The sequence below is a fragment of the Pleurodeles waltl genome, chromosome 1_2 (assembly GCF_031143425.1).
Source record: "Pleurodeles waltl isolate 20211129_DDA chromosome 1_2, aPleWal1.hap1.20221129, whole genome shotgun sequence".
Classification (NCBI taxonomy): Eukaryota; Metazoa; Chordata; class Amphibia; order Caudata; family Salamandridae; genus Pleurodeles; species Pleurodeles waltl.
This window is the reverse complement of record NC_090437.1, coordinates 928,157,332-928,175,729: the sequence shown is the minus strand read 5'-3', so window position 1 is coordinate 928,175,729 and position 18,398 is coordinate 928,157,332. Positions and strand designations below refer to the sequence as shown.

At 44.4% G+C, this 18,398-nt stretch overlaps 1 protein-coding gene across 2 annotated transcripts in view; it reads left to right on the top strand.

Annotated features, from left to right (window-relative positions):
* PDGFRL (platelet derived growth factor receptor like) overlaps nt 1–18,398 on the top strand; it is a 432,620-nt gene that overhangs the window by 246,119 nt on the left and 168,103 nt on the right. For both annotated transcript variants that reach the window (XM_069200430.1, XM_069200439.1), the window contains exon 3: nt 10,105–10,256. In XM_069200430.1, the coding sequence (XP_069056531.1) occupies nt 10,105–10,256 (152 nt within the window). The remainder of the gene's footprint in view (nt 1–10,104; nt 10,257–18,398) is intronic.

Genomic DNA, 18,398 nt, shown 5'->3' with positions numbered 1-18,398 from the left:
AGAGGCATGGAGTGGCGTGGGACAGAGTAGAGTGGCATAGAGTGCATTGGAGTAGAGTGGCATACAATGGAGTAGCAGAGAGAGCAGTAGTGTAGAGTGGTGCAGTGGCATACATTGCAGAGTAGACTCACGTTGCAGGGAGTTCAGTGGCGTAGTGTTGAGTGGTGCAGAGTAGAGCTAAGTGCTGTAGAGTGGAGTGATGCAGAGTAGAGTGGCATAGAATGCAGTAGTGCATATTACATTGGTGTATTGTACAGTGGTGGAGAGTGCAACGCTACAGAGTAGAGTGTCCGTGCAGTGATGTAGAGTGGAGTAGGCGCAGAGTACAGTGGTACAGAGTAGAGGGCAGTGGCGTACAGTGCAGCTGTTTAGAGTGCATTGGCGCAGAGTGCAGTGGCATAGAGTGGCATGGGGTAGAGTTACATAGAGTGCAGTGGAGTAGTGTGGCATACAGTAAAGTAGCAGAGAGTGATGTAATGCAGAGTGGTGCAGTCTGCAGAGTAGACTCATGTGGTATAGAGTGCAGTGGTGCAGAGTGGAGTATTGTAGAGTGGTGTAGAGTAGAGTATAGTGCCTAGAGTGCAGTGGCATAGAGTGGAGTGGTGTAGAGGGCAGAGTTGCAGAGTAGAGAGTCAGTGCAGTGGTGTAGAGTAGTACAGAGAACAGTGGCATAGAGTACAGGGGTGCAGAGTAAAGGGCAGTGGCATACAGTGCAGTTGTTTAGAGTGCACTGGTGTAGAGTGCGGTTGCATAGACTGGCATTGGGCAGAGTAGAGTGGCATAGAATGCAGTGGAATAGAGTGTATTGGTGCAGAGTGCAGTAGTACAGAGTGGTGTAGAGTATAGTGGCGGCCAGTGCAGTGTTGCAGAGTGTCAGCTTGCAGTGGTGTAGAGTGCATTGAACTAGAGTGCAGTGGTCAGAGTGATATAGAGTACAGTGGCGTAGAATAGATTGTTTCACAGTAGAGTGCAGTGGCATAGAGTAGAGAGGTGCAGGGTACAGTGCAGTGGCATAGAATGCAGTGGCACAGAGTGCAGTGGCATAAAGTAGATTATTTCACAGTAGAGTGAGGTAGCTTAGAGTGGAGAGGTGCAGGGTAGAGTGGAGTTGCATAAAGGGGCATAGAGTGTGATGGCATAGAGTAAAGTAGTGTAGAGTGCCGTGGCGCAGAGGTGCAGAGTAGATTATAGTGATGTACAGTGTATTGATGTAGAGTGCAGGGGCACAGAGTTGAGTGTTACATAGTAAAGTGCATTAGCATAGAGTGTATTAGCTTAAAGTGCAGTGGCGTACAGTGCAGTGTTGCAGAGAGTGGAGTTGTGCGGATTAGATTGGTGTTGACTGGAGTGGTATGGCGTGCAGAAGAGCAGAGCACAGTGGTGTAGAAAGGTGTAAAGTGCATTGGCATAGAGTAGAGTGGTTCAGAGTAGAGTAGAGAGGCATAGTGTGAAGTAGCATAGAGTGCAGTGTCATAATGTGGAGTGGTTCCGAATGGAGAAGAGTGCAGTGGCATGGAGTGGAGTAAAGTAGAGTCATACAGAGTAGGGTGCAGTGGCGTGTAGTGGTGCATGGATGGTATGCTAACACACTGCCATTACAGACAACACATTTTTGATTGAAATTACCATTACAATTGCACAGATATACAGTTTTTCAAATCAAACTATACTATGCACAGACGATGATGTGTGGAAATTGCATCACCTAATGCAATGATTTGTTTTAATCATGTAAAGGTATTTGTTTCCAGCACAGTTCAGAATTAACAAAAATGTGCTTGATTTGTACTTCTAATTCTGATATATTCTGAAGTTTATTTAAATGTTGTCATGTGATAGAAAAAACTCTTTCCTAACCCCAGTATCCAGCAAGATTGTCGCATAAATCCTCTCACTTTGAAGTCAGAGAAAGGAAAGTAAACACTAAGTTCCCACCGAAGACAGAGCCTGACATTTGACTTTGTTCTTTGAATGCACAGCAAATATGATAAGATAAGGACAAGATTTACAGGCCTGTTTACAGAAAGGGAGCACTCGGATACTGTAAATAAGGTTTTGGCAAGGGAAGGGACGAATTCAAGCTGCATAGCCTAAAACAAATAAAGTCAGCAAATTGAAAGCAACAAATTGTGAGTTACAAACCACAAGGCCAATGTCAAGCAACGGGCAGAATGCATTCACAAGGAAGCACTATGAATTTACTTAAAGTGACAGCTATGGGATACTTTGTGGGGAAAGTCCAGTATTTTAGTCCATATCTTGTAGAGGTTTGGCCACATCAATCGCCCAGGTAGTATGACGAGAAGACCTGGAGTGGTTTCCATGTTGCAGGATAGGCCTGTACACCCATTCTATCAGTTTGCCACCATTTCCTATGGTACAGAGCTTCTGGCACACCTCTTGTAGGGTTAGTGCTAGGTGGCAGACATGAAATAGGGCATTTAGTGATTATTTAAGGTGGTTGTAAGTAAGGAGTTGACCGGGGTGAAGATGGTAGTCTGCCACAAGGGTTTGGAAATTTAGTAGCTCACTGTTCAGAAACAAAGTCCCCAATTTTAAGACACCTGCAACATGCCACTGATGGAGTTGCTCTGAGCACAGCTATCCTGTGCGAGTGGGAAGGCTTAGCAAAGGTAGTGCAGGAGCATAGGGTTTCTTCGTGTCAGTGAGTTTACAGGTTCTGGCAAGGCAAGGGAAAGCCGTGCATGATAACCCCGGATGGTGATCCGTAGAATGGTCAGTAGGAAACAATGAGCAGTGCATTAAGTCTTTCTTAAAAGTCTTTACTGGTAAACCCCATCTCATGCAGGGAGATGGGCAGAAAGCCAGTGAGCCACCCATTGGACCTGTGCAGCTGAATAATAGCATTCTAAGTCCAGAAGACCTAATCCACCCGCAGTCACAGTTAGCTTTAGAGTGGAAAGAGCTGCCCGACGGCGCCACAACGACCAAATCAGATGTGTGGCCTGTCTGAAGAAGGAATGAAGGATGAGCAGGGGAAGTTTTGCAAAATAATACTATCATTGGGGTAGCACACCATCTTCACTAGTGCCACATGGCCTCTACAGAAAGCAGAAGAGAAGACCATAAAGCAAACTGGGCTTGGAGGGACTGCTGGCTCTGCTGAGATTTTCATCCTGGAAATCAGTGTAAGAATGGTAGATATTAATCATTAGGTATCAAAAGGTAACTGGTTCCCAGTTCAATCTGAGATCTAATTGTATATAAAGGCAACAACAGTGCCATATGTTAAAGAAACACTAATTACATTTTAAAATGTGTAAATCTTTGTTTGTGCAATTTACATCCCAAATATTTTGAAGATTCTATTTGTACTTGACACTTAGGGATAACCCAGATCTATAGTTTGGCTTTTGCTCAATTTCAAAACCATATAAAGACATGGACAAAGCGGGAAATTGCCTTGCACAACCTTGCAAAGGGCCTGGCCCTTGCTCACCCTTCAAAAGCACTAACAGAGGACCATTGCACCAGAAGAGTTTGCTAAGGTGGATGGGTGTTGCTTGTTCAACCACTTGACAGTGCCCCTTGTGTTTTGTTCCTATGTGCAGAGACAACTCACCAGGTACCCACTACCTCCGAATAGTCTTGGTGGACCCATCTTGTCTGAATTTAGGAATTGTCCCACCTTGTTCTTCTCTTCTTTATTTATCCAGTTTTTAGCAACAACCCTTTGAATTACTTGCCGTGGATCTCCCATTTGCTCTTGATTTCATCCTCCTCTTTTATTATCTTTGATTGATAGTCCGGGCTCCCATTTCTGAGATAAATGTAGAGTCCCATACATACACTCTAGTCCAGTGAGACTACAGACAAGTTATGGGTACATCACATCCTGACATTAGGTTTGAGACTGTCGCCCACACCATATGCCCTGCCTCTTTAAAAACAAATTAGGTTGAAAGTCCATGGGTGGTTGGGGTAAGCCAGATGTTTTTGTTCAATTTGTTTAAACTAGCATTAGGTTAATTACCTTAATGTTTCCCAAACTGTTTGCCAGGGGTTTTAAAATGTTCAGAAACATAATCAAAATGTTGCTGTTACTTTCTCTTCAGGAAAGGTCGGGTAGATTTGGGTAGGGGTGATGGCCTTCCCGCAGTACTGAAGGGCATTCATTTACTACTGAACAAGGGCGTAATGTGACACCTGAATGTAGCATACCAGGAGGCAATCACAAAAGGTCCACAGTGAATAAATAGTGCTATGTTAAAAAAGAGTAAATAAATGCACTGACAACATAGTGAGGCATGGCCTCTCTTGCGTGTGTCTGTAAAACTGATGTTTGTTCTTGAATTTTTGTCCTGAATTTTGACCCTTTGTCCTGAATTTTTGTCCTGAATTTTGACCCTTTGTCCTGAATTTTGTACAGTCCTGTCCAGAATTTGCCTTAATGCCAGGTGGTCAGCCTAGCCCCGGCCCTCAGAAATAAGTGCCGGTGCTCAGTACCTGAAACAACGAGCACAAATGAAGCACTGCTGTAAATGCATTAATGGTGGTCAACAGTTCTCACAGAATGAAAGTCCCCTGTTGTCACATTGACTTGTTTCTAAGTTTTTTTTCGGTTTCCATCAGTTGGAAAGTAGGGCTTTCCCCTCCCCATGGTAGAATCAAAAGTAGAAATAGGCAACAAAGTAGAGAGGCAGGGATTACAAAAACCAACATTAGGCCCACCTCTAATCCCATAAACCGCCACATTTTCTCACCCCTAAAAATGAACCTGAGAGCACAGAAGCTAGAGATAAGGTTAGAAGTTCTTTGGTAGAAAGCCATGCTTCAGGCTGAAGAATTATGCAATGTAACTAGTTTCGGTACTCAGGGCTCCCTTCTTAGTATGTGAAGATTCTGAGCGCTTTGTTGGTCTGATTCATGCTGTTACCGTGAAAACAAACACAAAAACAGTTCCCAGAAGCTGCATGCGCTTATATGCATTAATTACATAGGAGGATGTTTTGAACTCTGGCGTCAATTGGAAGAAATCAATATAATTGTTGCCTTGCTAGGACTCTCATTAAGCTAATATTTTTCATTTTCATGCTGTGGCTTGTTGGGCTTTTTAAATTGCAAACCACTTAGGCTTTCACCAGCACAACATTTTTACACTGACACAAATATTATTTACCCATCTATTTCATAATGTATCTAATAGTTCTGACTTACTGTTGATGTATTTCAAGATTTTCACTTGTAAACAATTCTAGGAATATATCTGTTCTTTTCAAGATTTCCAATTGACTTAAGCTGAATTTAACCGAACCAGCACCAGTAACAAGTCAAAGGGGATGGGCCCTCAGATCTGTATAGAAATAAGATAGTGTCAGGACAGAATTTCAGACTCTGAAGCCTATAGTAGTTGAAGAGGGATGCACCAGAGATGCACAATGATCTAAACAATGATACTTTCCCTGCTGCTTATCTAAAGGCTTATGTTATGACAACAGTATTTATATGTGTATGTGTTATATATATAGTGCAAACCTATCCAAAGCGGAGGAGCACTACACAGGGTCGAAGGCAAGAATACAGTTGGAATGTAACTGAAGGTGTAGTTGGTTTCTAGGAGCAGAAATGTATCACTACTGTAAAGTGACATAATGTTCTTTAAAAAGGTGTTGTCAACGCTTTTTTACATTGGAACAGAGTTGGGGCAGTCCTGATGGATGTAAGGATGTTTTTCCAGATCTGGGGTGAGGTCATCCTAGGTGTGTTAGGATTAATTCTTTGTATTTCAGATTTTAATTAATCCTTCCTGTGATGCCTAGCTTCTGTAAAGCAACACAAAAAGATGATGGACAGAATGCAGAACATTGTTAAATATTCACCCCCCCAGTCACAGATCTGGGTTAAATTAAATGTTTTTATTTGCTTACCACATCACCCCAGTTTGGATCCAGCCATATGTAAATCACTCTTGACCCTGCTCCCCATGGGAACAGTCCAGCCTGAACTGCCAGGTCCTCCCTTGAGTGGAAAAAAGTATCCTGGGACCTGTTTCAAGGTATCACCCCTCATCAGCCAGAATAGCTTGAATCCAGTAGCACAGTGAGTATGGGACCCGCATCTGGGCATACCCTTCCCACTTAGAGCAACTATAGCAACACAAAAAGATGATGGACGGAATGCTAAACATAGTCAAACATTCACCCGCAGTCACAGATCTGGGTTAAATCTATTGTTGGCAGTTCAGGATAGACTGTTGCCATGGGGAGCAGGGTCAAGACTGATTTGCATATGGCTGAGTCCAAAATGGAATGGTATGGTGAGGAAAAAAAGATGGATTTAACCCAGATCTGGGACTGGAGGTGAATGTTTGATTTGCTCAGCATTCCGGCCATCATCTGTTATTTTTGCATGAACGTCTTTACAGGGCGCAGCGCTCTGGTGATGGGCAAGCCCCACCCACTGTAGTTTATGTGTTTTTTAAATCATGCAATTGAGTCATGTATAAGAGAAGACATGTAAACAACTTTGTCAGTAACCGAGCATGGCACTGGCAATTAAATATGTTACAAGTATGTTAATTTGTCACGAAAGCTTTATCTGAACAAGATGAAGTTGAGGTCATGTATCTATCTTTCACATTTGTGACATAGACACCTACTACTAGGCATAATTTAATTTTTTTTGTGATTTATACTGAAGTGGAAAATGACAGGCTACTAGATGTGATGTGCGTAGTTCTCCGCTCAGAGAGTTGCGTTCATGAACCTCTTTGTGTAAAAATATTTTTGGCACAAGGAGGCTATAAAAAATTAAATAGCAAATGTTCAGCCTTACCTAAATATCTCCTTACACAATTACGACCATCAGCTAATAAAAGCATTTGCCCCAAATATACTAGGACTCGAGTTAGAATAGTACATTACAACAGTCCTACGGTATGTGAAAAGCCATCATTGCCAGATTTAGAAATGAAACAGAATTAAATATAAGTTAACATTTTTGTAGGGAGATTGTCTTCATTTTGGAGTGCATGTTTTTGCAGAACATGTACTTGAAGCCTATAGTTTCACATGTAAATAAATACAGACCCAATCCAAAATACCAGACTTTCTGCATAGCAGCTGACTGAGCACCAATATTAGGTGTCAACATTTCTTCCACCAAGATACAGTCTAGCTCTAAAAATCATTATCTCCACTCATAAGAGGTTTACACAAAGAAAGTGTTTGTCCATCCAACTGTTTTTGTTGGTATTTCATATATGAGATTGAATGTTAATCAGCCAAAAATCCTGGACTGTATTTTAATTTTCTTTGCACAGTATGATACGCTGCAAATACATCTTTGTATTAATACTAACAAAGGTTGAGTGAAGATACTGAATAATAATTATGGAAAATGGCGCCAAACCCAGTGATGGTACAGATCTTATAACTTACATGTGAAAAGGGCAATGGTTTGGGTTCTAGTCATCAGAAGCTTCTCAATCCATGCTAGAACCAGGTCTTTCTCTAAGTGTCCACTAACAATTGCAGTGAAATGGAGTGCAGAGCATTAACTAGGGTCAACAGTTAATCTCATGAATGCAGCGCCTCAACAGTTCGCATTTAGATGTCTCTGGGCAACACTGATGCTGTCCTCCCATGAGGTATGACTAAGTTGTTGTCTGAACCCTATGTGAGATCACAAATCTTAAATTCCCAGTGGCTCATGGAACATATATCCCACCGCACCTTTGTCCTAACTTCTTTGCTTTGAAGGCTGAGGCATTGAGGGACTGCCTTACAAAGGAGAGATAGGAAACAGCTCAACCACCACAAGCAGTACTTTTTACTACTGGTATTCTCAGCAACCTAATTAATATCTTCAAATGTGCCAGATTGGTGAGAAGGGTTTTGTGATTTAGAGTGTACTGTATATTGAACCAGGTATACTACACCCACTAGAACAGGGGTCTCCAACCTTTTCTTTAATTAGAGTTACTTATGTTTAGTGAAACTCATCAAGAGCTACTAATATATTAGTGTTGTAATAGTGACTGCATCAGACAAAATTACATTAGTAGTCACTATATGCAAGAGCGATCACCCCAGTGCATCAGGCATAGTTGCCATCAGTAATGTAAAAAAGTATTTGTCAATAAGGAATTCATCTACAAGGGTAAAATATAACTGCTGTAGTTGCAGTGCCATTGGCACCAAGGTAATACCAAGTCTCTGCAATGCCACATAGTTATCACTCAAATATCAGCATTAAAAATATTTTGGAAATTCACCCTTTTTTCTTGAAATAGTAGATGACGAGTTCTGAAAAAAAACATATTTTACCATTAAATATGCATTCCCTGTTTTGATAAATGTGTATTATTGCAACCAACCTAAAACTTCTAATTTAGTAGGCTGGCCTGGACACAGGAAAGCTACTTACAGATAGCTGGAGAGCTAACAGCAGCTCACGAGCTACTAGTTGGAGAAGCCTGCACTAGTCTGTACATTAATTTCACATAAAAGGCAAGCAACATTAAGCCCTAGGCTTCGAGGAGGATTCAAATGTAGATGGCATTTGCCAATCACATAGGTTTAAGATTCCAGTGTAAACTTAAGAACATATAAGTTCAATAAGTACACTATGTGCATAGTCTGCATTAATGTACCAATTTGGAAGTCCTATCTCAGAATAACTGCTTGTTTTGCTTCTTTTCTGTCACTCAATGCTTTTTTTATATTTACACATTTTCCTTATGTCCATTAAGTTATTTGAGTTTGCGGAACACAACAACTCCCCAGGCATTAGAGCACTAGCATCCAAATTGTGTGTCACTTAGGTGGTCTAGAAAGACATTATGGTCAAGTCAAGCTAAACAGAATGATGTTAGTGCTTTCCTAAACGTATGATGTTATGAAACTGGTCTGATCTCACATTAAACATAATGCTTAGTCGGGACTGGCTTTAGGGCAGTGCAAGGGGTGCGGCTGCAACGGGTGCTGACCTGGATTGACAGGGTGTTGACCTCAGGGGGGGCGCTGTGTTTAGCAATGACTTTCGAAACTTGCGATTTAAACACCTGCTGAAAAGTTCCTTGTGCGTCCAGCCTTCAGGAAACAGTTAAAATGTCAAGATACCTCTTGTAATTTAACGTTCCTGGTAGGGAGAGAGATGGGAGTTTTGGCTAGCAGCAGCTTTGACTCACCATAAAGTAGCGGAGAGGGATAATATGTCTGCTGCAAAGAACAGAACTATATTTTATGTGGATAACTGAGTAGATAAGTAAAGAAAGCCTTTACAAGCACTTTAAAACAAATGAATGTATGTGAAAGGGGGGCTATGGAGAGATGAGAGGCACATTTGCAGGGTGGTAGTGAGTGAATCGGAGGAGGTGGTCATGAGATGCGAGGGGGCAGCAAAAAAGACTGTCGCACAGGGTGCCACCAGCGCTAAAGCCAGCCTTGTGCTTAGCGAAGTCTTCAACCTTATCCTAACTATGAGCCTTCCCTAAACATAACTCCCCCGGCACTAACCCTAAACCGACACCTAACTCTGCCTTAATATACCACACTAACCCTATCCTAAAGTCTTGTGTTGTACCTTGCTACACTGTTAGTCTTAACCACCACTCTTCCAACCCTAACAATTTCAAGGTAGTGGTGTCTTAAAAGTGTTATGTAGATGTAGTCGATTGATGCAGTGGTAAATGTCAATCTAGGGATGTCTGTGTAATGGTTTGTCGATAAAGTGGATTCAATGTAGTGGGACTGCACCCGAGGTATCTACAAGTTCTTTACAATAGTGCAAGGGATTCGTTTAAGAAAATAAGGAGTACAACATATTGCAGTTAATTTCTTTTAAGGCAAGACGTAATGGTTTTGAAACTATAAAAATTACAAATATAAATGCGAATGTGTTCTTTAATTACCGTAGCATTATTTGTATGTCAAGAAAACAACTCTTAAAACGCATTCCCGCTCTTTCCTTTTTCAATCGCTGCCAGCTCTCTTGCATTAGGGTATTGGGAGTACAGTACTTAACTCACAGGCCTCACCATTTACACCTCCTTGAAAAAAAGGGATGGGCAGAATCGCAGAGATTGGCAGTGACAACAAAGTGGATCGTTCACCATGCTCTGTTTCTCTTTTTTCTATCCAGTATTAAACAAAACGAGAAATACAGCCAGTTGACCTTGATGAACACCACAGCAGCAGACACAGGGGAGTTCAGCTGCTGGTCTAAGTCTTGTGATGGACCAGAGTGCCAAAAGGATGAGTCGAAGACAGGTTCTACGTACATCTTCTTCACAGGTATGGTCAGTCAGTTCCAGTCCAAAGTATACTAAACTGTCTCTGAGCTGCATACATCCCGTTTTATGGGGACACATGATTTTATAATTTCATTTTATGTCACCAGATATTGTTTGCATCAAATGTTTTAGGTTTATTCCCTCTTGTTGAAATACTAGAATTGGTGGTAATGGTGCCTCCACCACTGTAAGTGGTGATACCTGCCATTTAGGTAAAAAGGGCACAAGGATAGCATCTTATCATGATGTTATTTCCAACTGCATGCTGCTTGGGATGTGAGATTCAGGGGTTGTAACAATGTTCTATCACACCTTACAGTCAGTTAATCTACAAAATTAACTCCCATTAAGGAGGAATAGAACTGTCACATATTAGGTCTATGCATTGCATTGTTAGAAGGCTGTGTCCTTTTTAAACCCAGACAGCTGTTTGTGCATGCACAAGTATGAAGAGCAAGGTTATGTGTAAACAATAGTGAGGTCTCGAGAGCAGGTGCCCATATCGTCTGTGTGCCCCAGGCCAGGACGCATAAAGCACTTTGTCATGCAGTAGAAGGTTTTTCCACTACTCTGTGCCTCTGTACTCCTGGACTGTTAAAAGGACTGTGTACATTCAAGCCAGCTGAGTAGAAAGTCATCACCAGCATCCGCCAGAGCCTGTCCCAAAAACAGCGGTAACAGCCAGGGTCAACACCAAACAGAGACTCCCAGAAACATTCGGAGCCCTCTGCCATGGGCCATTTCATCCCAAGAGTTCAAATGACGGTGAACCCAGGCTGGAGATCAGCACAAGTGGGTAAGGCTGCCCCTGCCACATCCAACCTGGCACTGGCACTTGAAGCCTGACGGGCACCGGGGGCAGCAGATCATCTGGAGGGGCACATGCAAGAAGAGTGTTACATCACCATTGAGCAGTGGTCCATGTGACAGAAAGGGCTGCCAGAGCATGCCCCTATGACCAGCTTCCAGAGCCACCAGCTCTGGTTGGATGTTCCGATAGACAGTGGCCCAAAAATAGCCACAGACCGGGGCCTTCCCTTCCTTAAACGATCCCCCACCAATTGCACTCTGCTTATAAGCAAGAGCTTACCTTGGATTGTGCGCACTTAGGGTAGGTACTGCCACTAGAAGACAACCAATGCAGGGGTGAGACAGAAAATGGAGAGACACAGAGGCTCAGCATCTCCCAGCCTCACAAATAAATAAAATATGTAACAAGCAGTTTAGTGACAGAGAGATAGTCACGCATTCATACAGACATGAGGTTTGGGATTGGTAGCCAGCAGAGCCTCAGCTACCCACAAAAAAACAAGTTACTTACCTGTACACCGTGATTCTCTACTATTGATGTCTTTCATAGATTCGCATGCTTGAATCTTCCCTGTCGTCATGGTGGAAGTCTCACAGCAACAGTAATATAAGCAGTGTCAAAGCATTAGCATTTAAACCCCTTGAAAACAATAGACATGAGTAGCCAATTCACATTGTTGTAAGACTTCCAAACTTAAACCAGTCAGAGCAGAGACCCTGAAGCATTCATCTATTTCAGGGCTATCATACTTCAGATTTCAAGCACAAGTGTGACACAGGATAATAAATGGAGGGAAGTAATTGTTGAGCCTTAACAGGGAGGAGTGAGAATCACATGTGAATCTATGAAAGATATCAATAGTGGAGAACCACAGTGTACAGGTAAGTAACTTGTTTTTTGTTCAGTATTGTATCTTTCGTAGATTCACATGCTTGAATCTGACTAGCAAACATTACCAAGTGAAAGATGGAGGTGGGTAAGGCAAACCATCCCACCACGATAAACAGAAATAAGATAGTAATTCGGAAACCATAACAGTGAATTCAGCACAATGATACGAGAAGCATTACCTGACAAACTCATAATAAAAGTGAGAGAGATCCCTCACCATAATGCATATGAACCAAAAATATGCATACTTTATGAAAACAGGCATATTAGTGCAGCCTGTTGGACCGCCTCATCTGCTTTTCTCTATTAATCTAGGAAGCAGTGCTTTATGAGGGCATTAACCTACGTTGACGCCCTGCATATGTTAGGCAATGACATTCCTGCGAACAAGGCTTAAGAAGTGGTGACCTTTCGAGTACAGTGTGCCTTCAACTTCACAGATAGTGGTCTTCCTGCCTTCTTATGGCAGACAGCAATAGTCGCAGACACCCAACGAGCAATACTTGCCTGCAACAGAGCTTGTCCTTTTCTTGGTGAGGCAAAAGAAATCAGGAGTTAGTCTGTCTTTCTGAAGGTTTTGGTTCTCTCTAGGTAGAGCTTCAGACAGCATCTGATGTTAAGGGAATACCAAGCCATCTCTCCCGGTTAAGCAGGGTTACTGAAGAATGTTGGTAAAATGATGGGCTCATTTAGGTGGATAGATTTTGAGACTTTCGGGATGAATTTGGGGTTAGTTAGTTTGATGACCCCATTGCCAAAACATTGCAAATATGGCTTTTGAACTGTGAAGGCTTGGAGTTCACTTATCCTTTTTGCATAAGTGATAGCCAAAAGAAAAACTACTTTTCAAGAGACAAATTTCAAGTCATCTTTGTGGATCGGTTTGAAAGGAGTTCTCATGAGCTGAGATAAAACTGTGTTTCGCTGCCAAGGTACAGAAGAAGGCTTATTCAGGGGGTAGATCCAAAAAAGGCCCTTCATGAACTCCTTAACCAGTCTATTGAATCATAATGACAGTTGCCCAGAACACCTCCTGAACCTAGAGATGACTGCTAGATGAACTTTAATAGATGAGTGAGTCCTGATTTTACTAGCTGCAGGAGATAAGGGAAGATCTTCTCTGGTGTGGTCAAGAGAGGAAGGCAAGACTGAGAAGTACACCATGAGCAAAACCTCTCCCACTTTGCAGAGTAACCTTTGTTTGTGGATGCAGTACAAGTGTTCCGGAGAATCGATTTGCACTCCTCAAAAAGACTTAGGGGGTTATTCCGCCAGGGCCAACGACCACGGAAGCACCGCCAACAGGCTGGCGGTGCTTCCTGGGCTATTCTGACCGCAGCGGTAAAGCCGCGGTCAGAAAAGGGGAACCGGCGGTTTCCCGCCGGTTTACCCCTGCCATGGGGATTCCGACCCCCTTCCCGCCAGCCTGTTTCTGGCGGTTTTCACCGCCAGAACCAGGCTGGCGGGAACGGGTGGCGTGGGGCCCCTGGGGGCCCCTGCACTGCCCCTGCCAATGGCATGGGCAGTGCAGGGGCCCCCTAACCGGGCCCCACAAAGATTTTCAGTGTCTGCTTTGCAGACACTGAAAATCGCGACGGGTGCCACTGCACCCGTCGCACCCCTGCAAATCCACCGGCTCCATTCGGAGCCGGCTTCCTCTTTGCAGGGGCTTTCCCGCTGGGCCGGCGGGCGATCTTTTGGAGATCGCCCGCCAGCCCAGCGGGAAAGTTAGAATGACCCCGCAGTCATTTGACCGCGGTGCGGTCTTTGGGCAGTTTCCTCCCGGCGGGCGGCGTCCGCCGCCCGCCGGGGTCGGAATGACCCCCTTAGAGTCCCGAACTCATTGTCATGAGGAGCCAAGCTGACACATTAAGAGAACTTGTGGATGTACAATTTGCCCCTTGTTCATCAACAGGAGATCGTCTGCTGCTGGGAATGGGATATGTGGGCACTCTGCTAGATGAAGAAGTTTGGTGAACCAATACTGCCTCGGCCATGCTGGGGCTATGAGTATCAGACAGCAAAGTTCCCCCTTCATCTTATGTATGACCTTGGGAATAAATGAGAATGGAGGGAATGCATATGCCAACACCCCTGTCCATACAAAGTGGAATGTGTTTCCCCAAGACCCGGCTGAGGGTACCTGTTGGTGTACAAGTTGCACTTCTAGTTGCGACAAGTGCTGAAAAGATCCAGGTTTGGAGAACCCCAATGCTAAACATTCTGCCTTAACTTCCATTGGTTATGCACAGACTCATGGCGCTGTTTGTTAGTCCTGCTTAGGGTGTCTGCACATTCGTTCTGTACCCCTGGGGCATGTTCTATTTTTAATGAGATGCTGCTCGCTAGCAACCACTCCCATTTCTGTTGCACTTGCGCCAATAGAACCTGTGACCGGGTCCCTTCCTGTTTAGTGAGATAAATCACAGTTGTAGTGTTGTCTGTTCTGACCAAAACTGAGGAGTTGTGGAGCCTGGGAGGGAAAGCCTAAGGACCTAGGAAAACTGCTTCCAGCTCTAGGAGGTTTATGTGTGACAAAGCCTCTTGAACAGTCTGTGAACCTCCAAGTCCTGTAAGTGAGCTCCTCAGTCGTCTAGGGCGTCATCCGGCGTCATCATAACCTGGGGTAGCATGAGAAGGAACGTGAAACTCTGAGAGATCGTGTCTGAGTTCATCCACCAAGACATTGCTGACTTCATCTGTGGTGTAAGTGAAATCGAGTCCTCAAATGAGCCCTGACACTGGATCCACTGAGCTTTCACTTGCTCCTGTAGTGGCTGCACACAAAGACAACAGTTTGGAATCAGTAGGATGCAGGATGACATCTTTCCCAACATGGATTTGTACGTTCTTACAAAAGTGGGCTCTCTTGCTGATAGGGATTTCATGATTGATTTTGGACAGAGAATCCTGTCCCCTGTGGGGAAAAGCTCTTGACAATTCCTCATCTAGAATTGCTCCCAGAAACACAGCTGACATGGCTGGAATTAGAGAGGGTTTTTTCCTTGTTCAGTTTGAGACCTAGAGATTTGAAAAGTCGTAGACACGCCTGAGTCAACTGTTTTGCCAAGTGAAAAGTGGGGGCCTTTATTAACTAATCATCCAGGTATGGGAAAACCTGGTGTCCTGAATGTCTGTTAAAAGCCGCCACTGTAGCCATGTATTTTGTAAGGACTCTGGGAGGTGACCTCAACCCAAAAGGGAGCACTTTGAATTGGTAATGGCACCCTGCCACCACCAACCGTAGACACGTTGTGCTTTAAGCGTATGGGGATATGGAAATATGCATCCAGTAGATCCAGAGGAGTCATGTAGTCTCTTGTATCTACTAGTTGCAGTGTCTCCTGCAAAGATAACACCCTTAAGGTTTTTTTCTTTATCAATTTGTTTAAGAGCCTTAGAGCCAATACTTGCCTCCACTTTCCTGACTTCTTTCTGATGAGGAAAACGCTGGAATAAAATTCTGGGTTGCCTTGACTTAGCAGGACCTCATCTATCACATTCGTAGAGAGACGTGATCAAATTTCATCCTTTAGTAGTGAAAGATGGCGATGCCATGACTTGCGCAGAGGAAAACTGGGAAGCTTTTGAACAAAGTCCAGGATATGACCGTGCAGAATTACATCTAACACCAATCTGTCGGAAGAGATGAGCTTTCAGTGATTGTAGAATTTGTAGAGGGGGTTATCGAATTGTAGTGGGCCTGAGGCAACAGGGGCCTGTGTTACATCATTGTCTCCATGGAACTATCCTGAGGCTTTCCTCCAGAAAAAGGACGTTGACGCACCGGCTGCCTAGAGTAGGAGGTTGCTGTTGTTGACCTGAAGGATTGTTGCAATTAATATGGGGCTCGAACACTTTGCTGAGAAGAGGGTTGATATCTATTTTGTTGTAATGGTGCTCCTGAAGAAAATGGATATCTCTCTCTGCCACAAAAAGACTGGAATCATCGCTGTTGTGAAGTGCCCAGTGAACAAAGGGTTTTAGAGACTGATTTCATGAACTGTAAGGCATTGCCTACATGCTGACCAAGCAAGTTCTCCCCATCAAAGGGCATCCTAGGGACCTTTACTTGTACTTCTGGGCGAAACAATGTCACTTTCAATCACTCTTGGTGACACAATACAGCTGCCCCTGCCATTTGCCAAAAGCCCGTATAGGAGATGTCCATCGGGGCATCAATTATTTCCGCTGCAGCCGTCTGCCCTTCTATAAGAATTACTCTGGCTTCTTTTTTCTTGTCCTCAGGGAGATACTCTCTGAATGCTGACATGTCAGACCAAATGTGACAGTCGTATCTCCCTAGGATGGCCGGAGCATTGGAGGCTCTGATAAACATGGCTGCAAAGGCAGAAACTCTCTTGGCCAATGTTGTCCAGTCTGCGGACCTCCTTAACAGGTGGGGCCGTGCAGGGCGAGGATGGATTTTTAAACCGTTTTTGGCCCATCTGCATTTATAATCGGCGCACCCAGTCATTGATTATAAAGAAAAGACGTCAGAACTCGACTATTATAAGTTATTACAGTTGATTTCTGACACCACAATGCCTGCTGACAGAGCCAGCAGCTGAGGTGAAAGGCAGGTCAGGTCACAGAGCATTATTAAAGCAGCTGTTTAAAGTAACAAGAATGGAACATCACTTTTCTTGATTCTGCACCAATTATGTTTTTTAGCTTACAGTGACAAGCAGAGAGAACATGCTTATTTTTTGCTCTTCATAGATAGATAAACAATAGAATCTTTCTGCATGTGTCTAAACATTCCAAGCTAGTGCAGCTTTTTGTTAAAAAACTGACTAGTATTGAACGCATGTATGTCGGAACAACGCATGCTGGAACAACACATGCCTGAACAACGAGGTCGGAACAACGACTGCGTTGTTACCACTAATGCCTTTACCACGAATGCCTTAACAACAATTTTTCGTTGTAAAGGCATTCCTGGTTAAGGCATTAGTGATAGGCATTCATGGTTCCGGCATTCATGGTTCCAGCATGCGTCTCACCTGGCCCCCCACCCCCACCCCTAAAACGTACCGCGACCCCCCCCCCCTAAAACCACGCCAACCCCCCACCCTTGCCCCTAAAACTACCCCAACCCCCCACCTCGTCCCTAAAATTACCGCAACCCCCACCCTGCCCCTAAAACAACCCCAACCCCCACCCCCACCCCATCCCTGAAACCTAAAGTACCCCAACCCATACCCCTTAAACCTAAAACCGCCTGCCCCTAAAACTACCCCAAGCCCCCCACCCGTCCCTAAAACCTAAACCCCCAAATCCCCCACCCTGCCCCGAAAATTACCCGACCCCCAACCCACCCCTAAAACCTAAAACCACCCCAACCCCCATCCCATCCCTAAAACCTAAACTACCCCAAGCCCCACCCCTAAAACCTAAAACCACCCCAACACCCCAGCCCTAAAACTACCCCAAGCCCCCCACCCTGCTCCTAAACCCTAAAACTCCCCAAACAACCACCACCCCGCCCCTAAAATTACCCGACCCCCCAACCCACCCCATAAACCTAAGACCACCCCAACCCCCACCCCTAAAATTACCGGAACCCCTCACCCGCCCCCTCAAACCACCCCAACCCCCACCACTAAAACCTAAACCACCCCAATCCCCTACCCCACCCCTAAAAACCTAAACCACCCCGACGCCCCACCCCCAAATACTAAAAATACCCGACCCCCCACCCCACCCCAAAACTAAAAATACCCCTCCCCCAAACCTAAACTGCTCGACCCCCACCCCTAAAACTAAAACCCCAACCCCCCACCCCGCCCCTAAAACTAAAAATACCCCTCTCCTCCCTCCCCTGCCCCTAAACCTAAACTGCCCGACGCCCCCTCCCCTAAAACTAAAACCCCAACCCCCCACCTCGCCCCTAAAACTAAAAATACCCCGACCCCCCACCCCTAAAACTAAAACCCCAACCCTGCCCCTAAAACAAAAAATACCCCAACCCCCCACCCCCGCCCCACTTACCTGACTCATCGCATTATCCTCCTCAACCGACTCCCTTGTTCTGTGCCTTAACCACGCATATGTGTTGTTCAGCACATGCGTGGTTAAGGCGCAAAACAGCAAAGTCGTGGTTAACAAAAGCATTGTTCCGCTTTCGTTGTCCATGACTTCGTTGTTATGGAGTCGGCGTTCAGGGCGTTTCCCGTATTGAACTGTTCCTAATATATATTTGCAACAAATATCTATCTTTTGATGTGTTTAATTTGCAATAGGGTTTAAGTGATTTTATTGTGCTCTAAAGAAATGGGCTACTGGTATGATGGAATAGAAGAGGATTGGACCACATGCTGGGAAGGCATGCTAAAGAGATGAGCAATTTACAGCACGAATCCAGAGAGCAGAGTATGGGTCCAGGGCCAGTCTTGGAGCCAGTGGTGCTCGGTGCAACAGTCTTTTCTACTGCCCCAC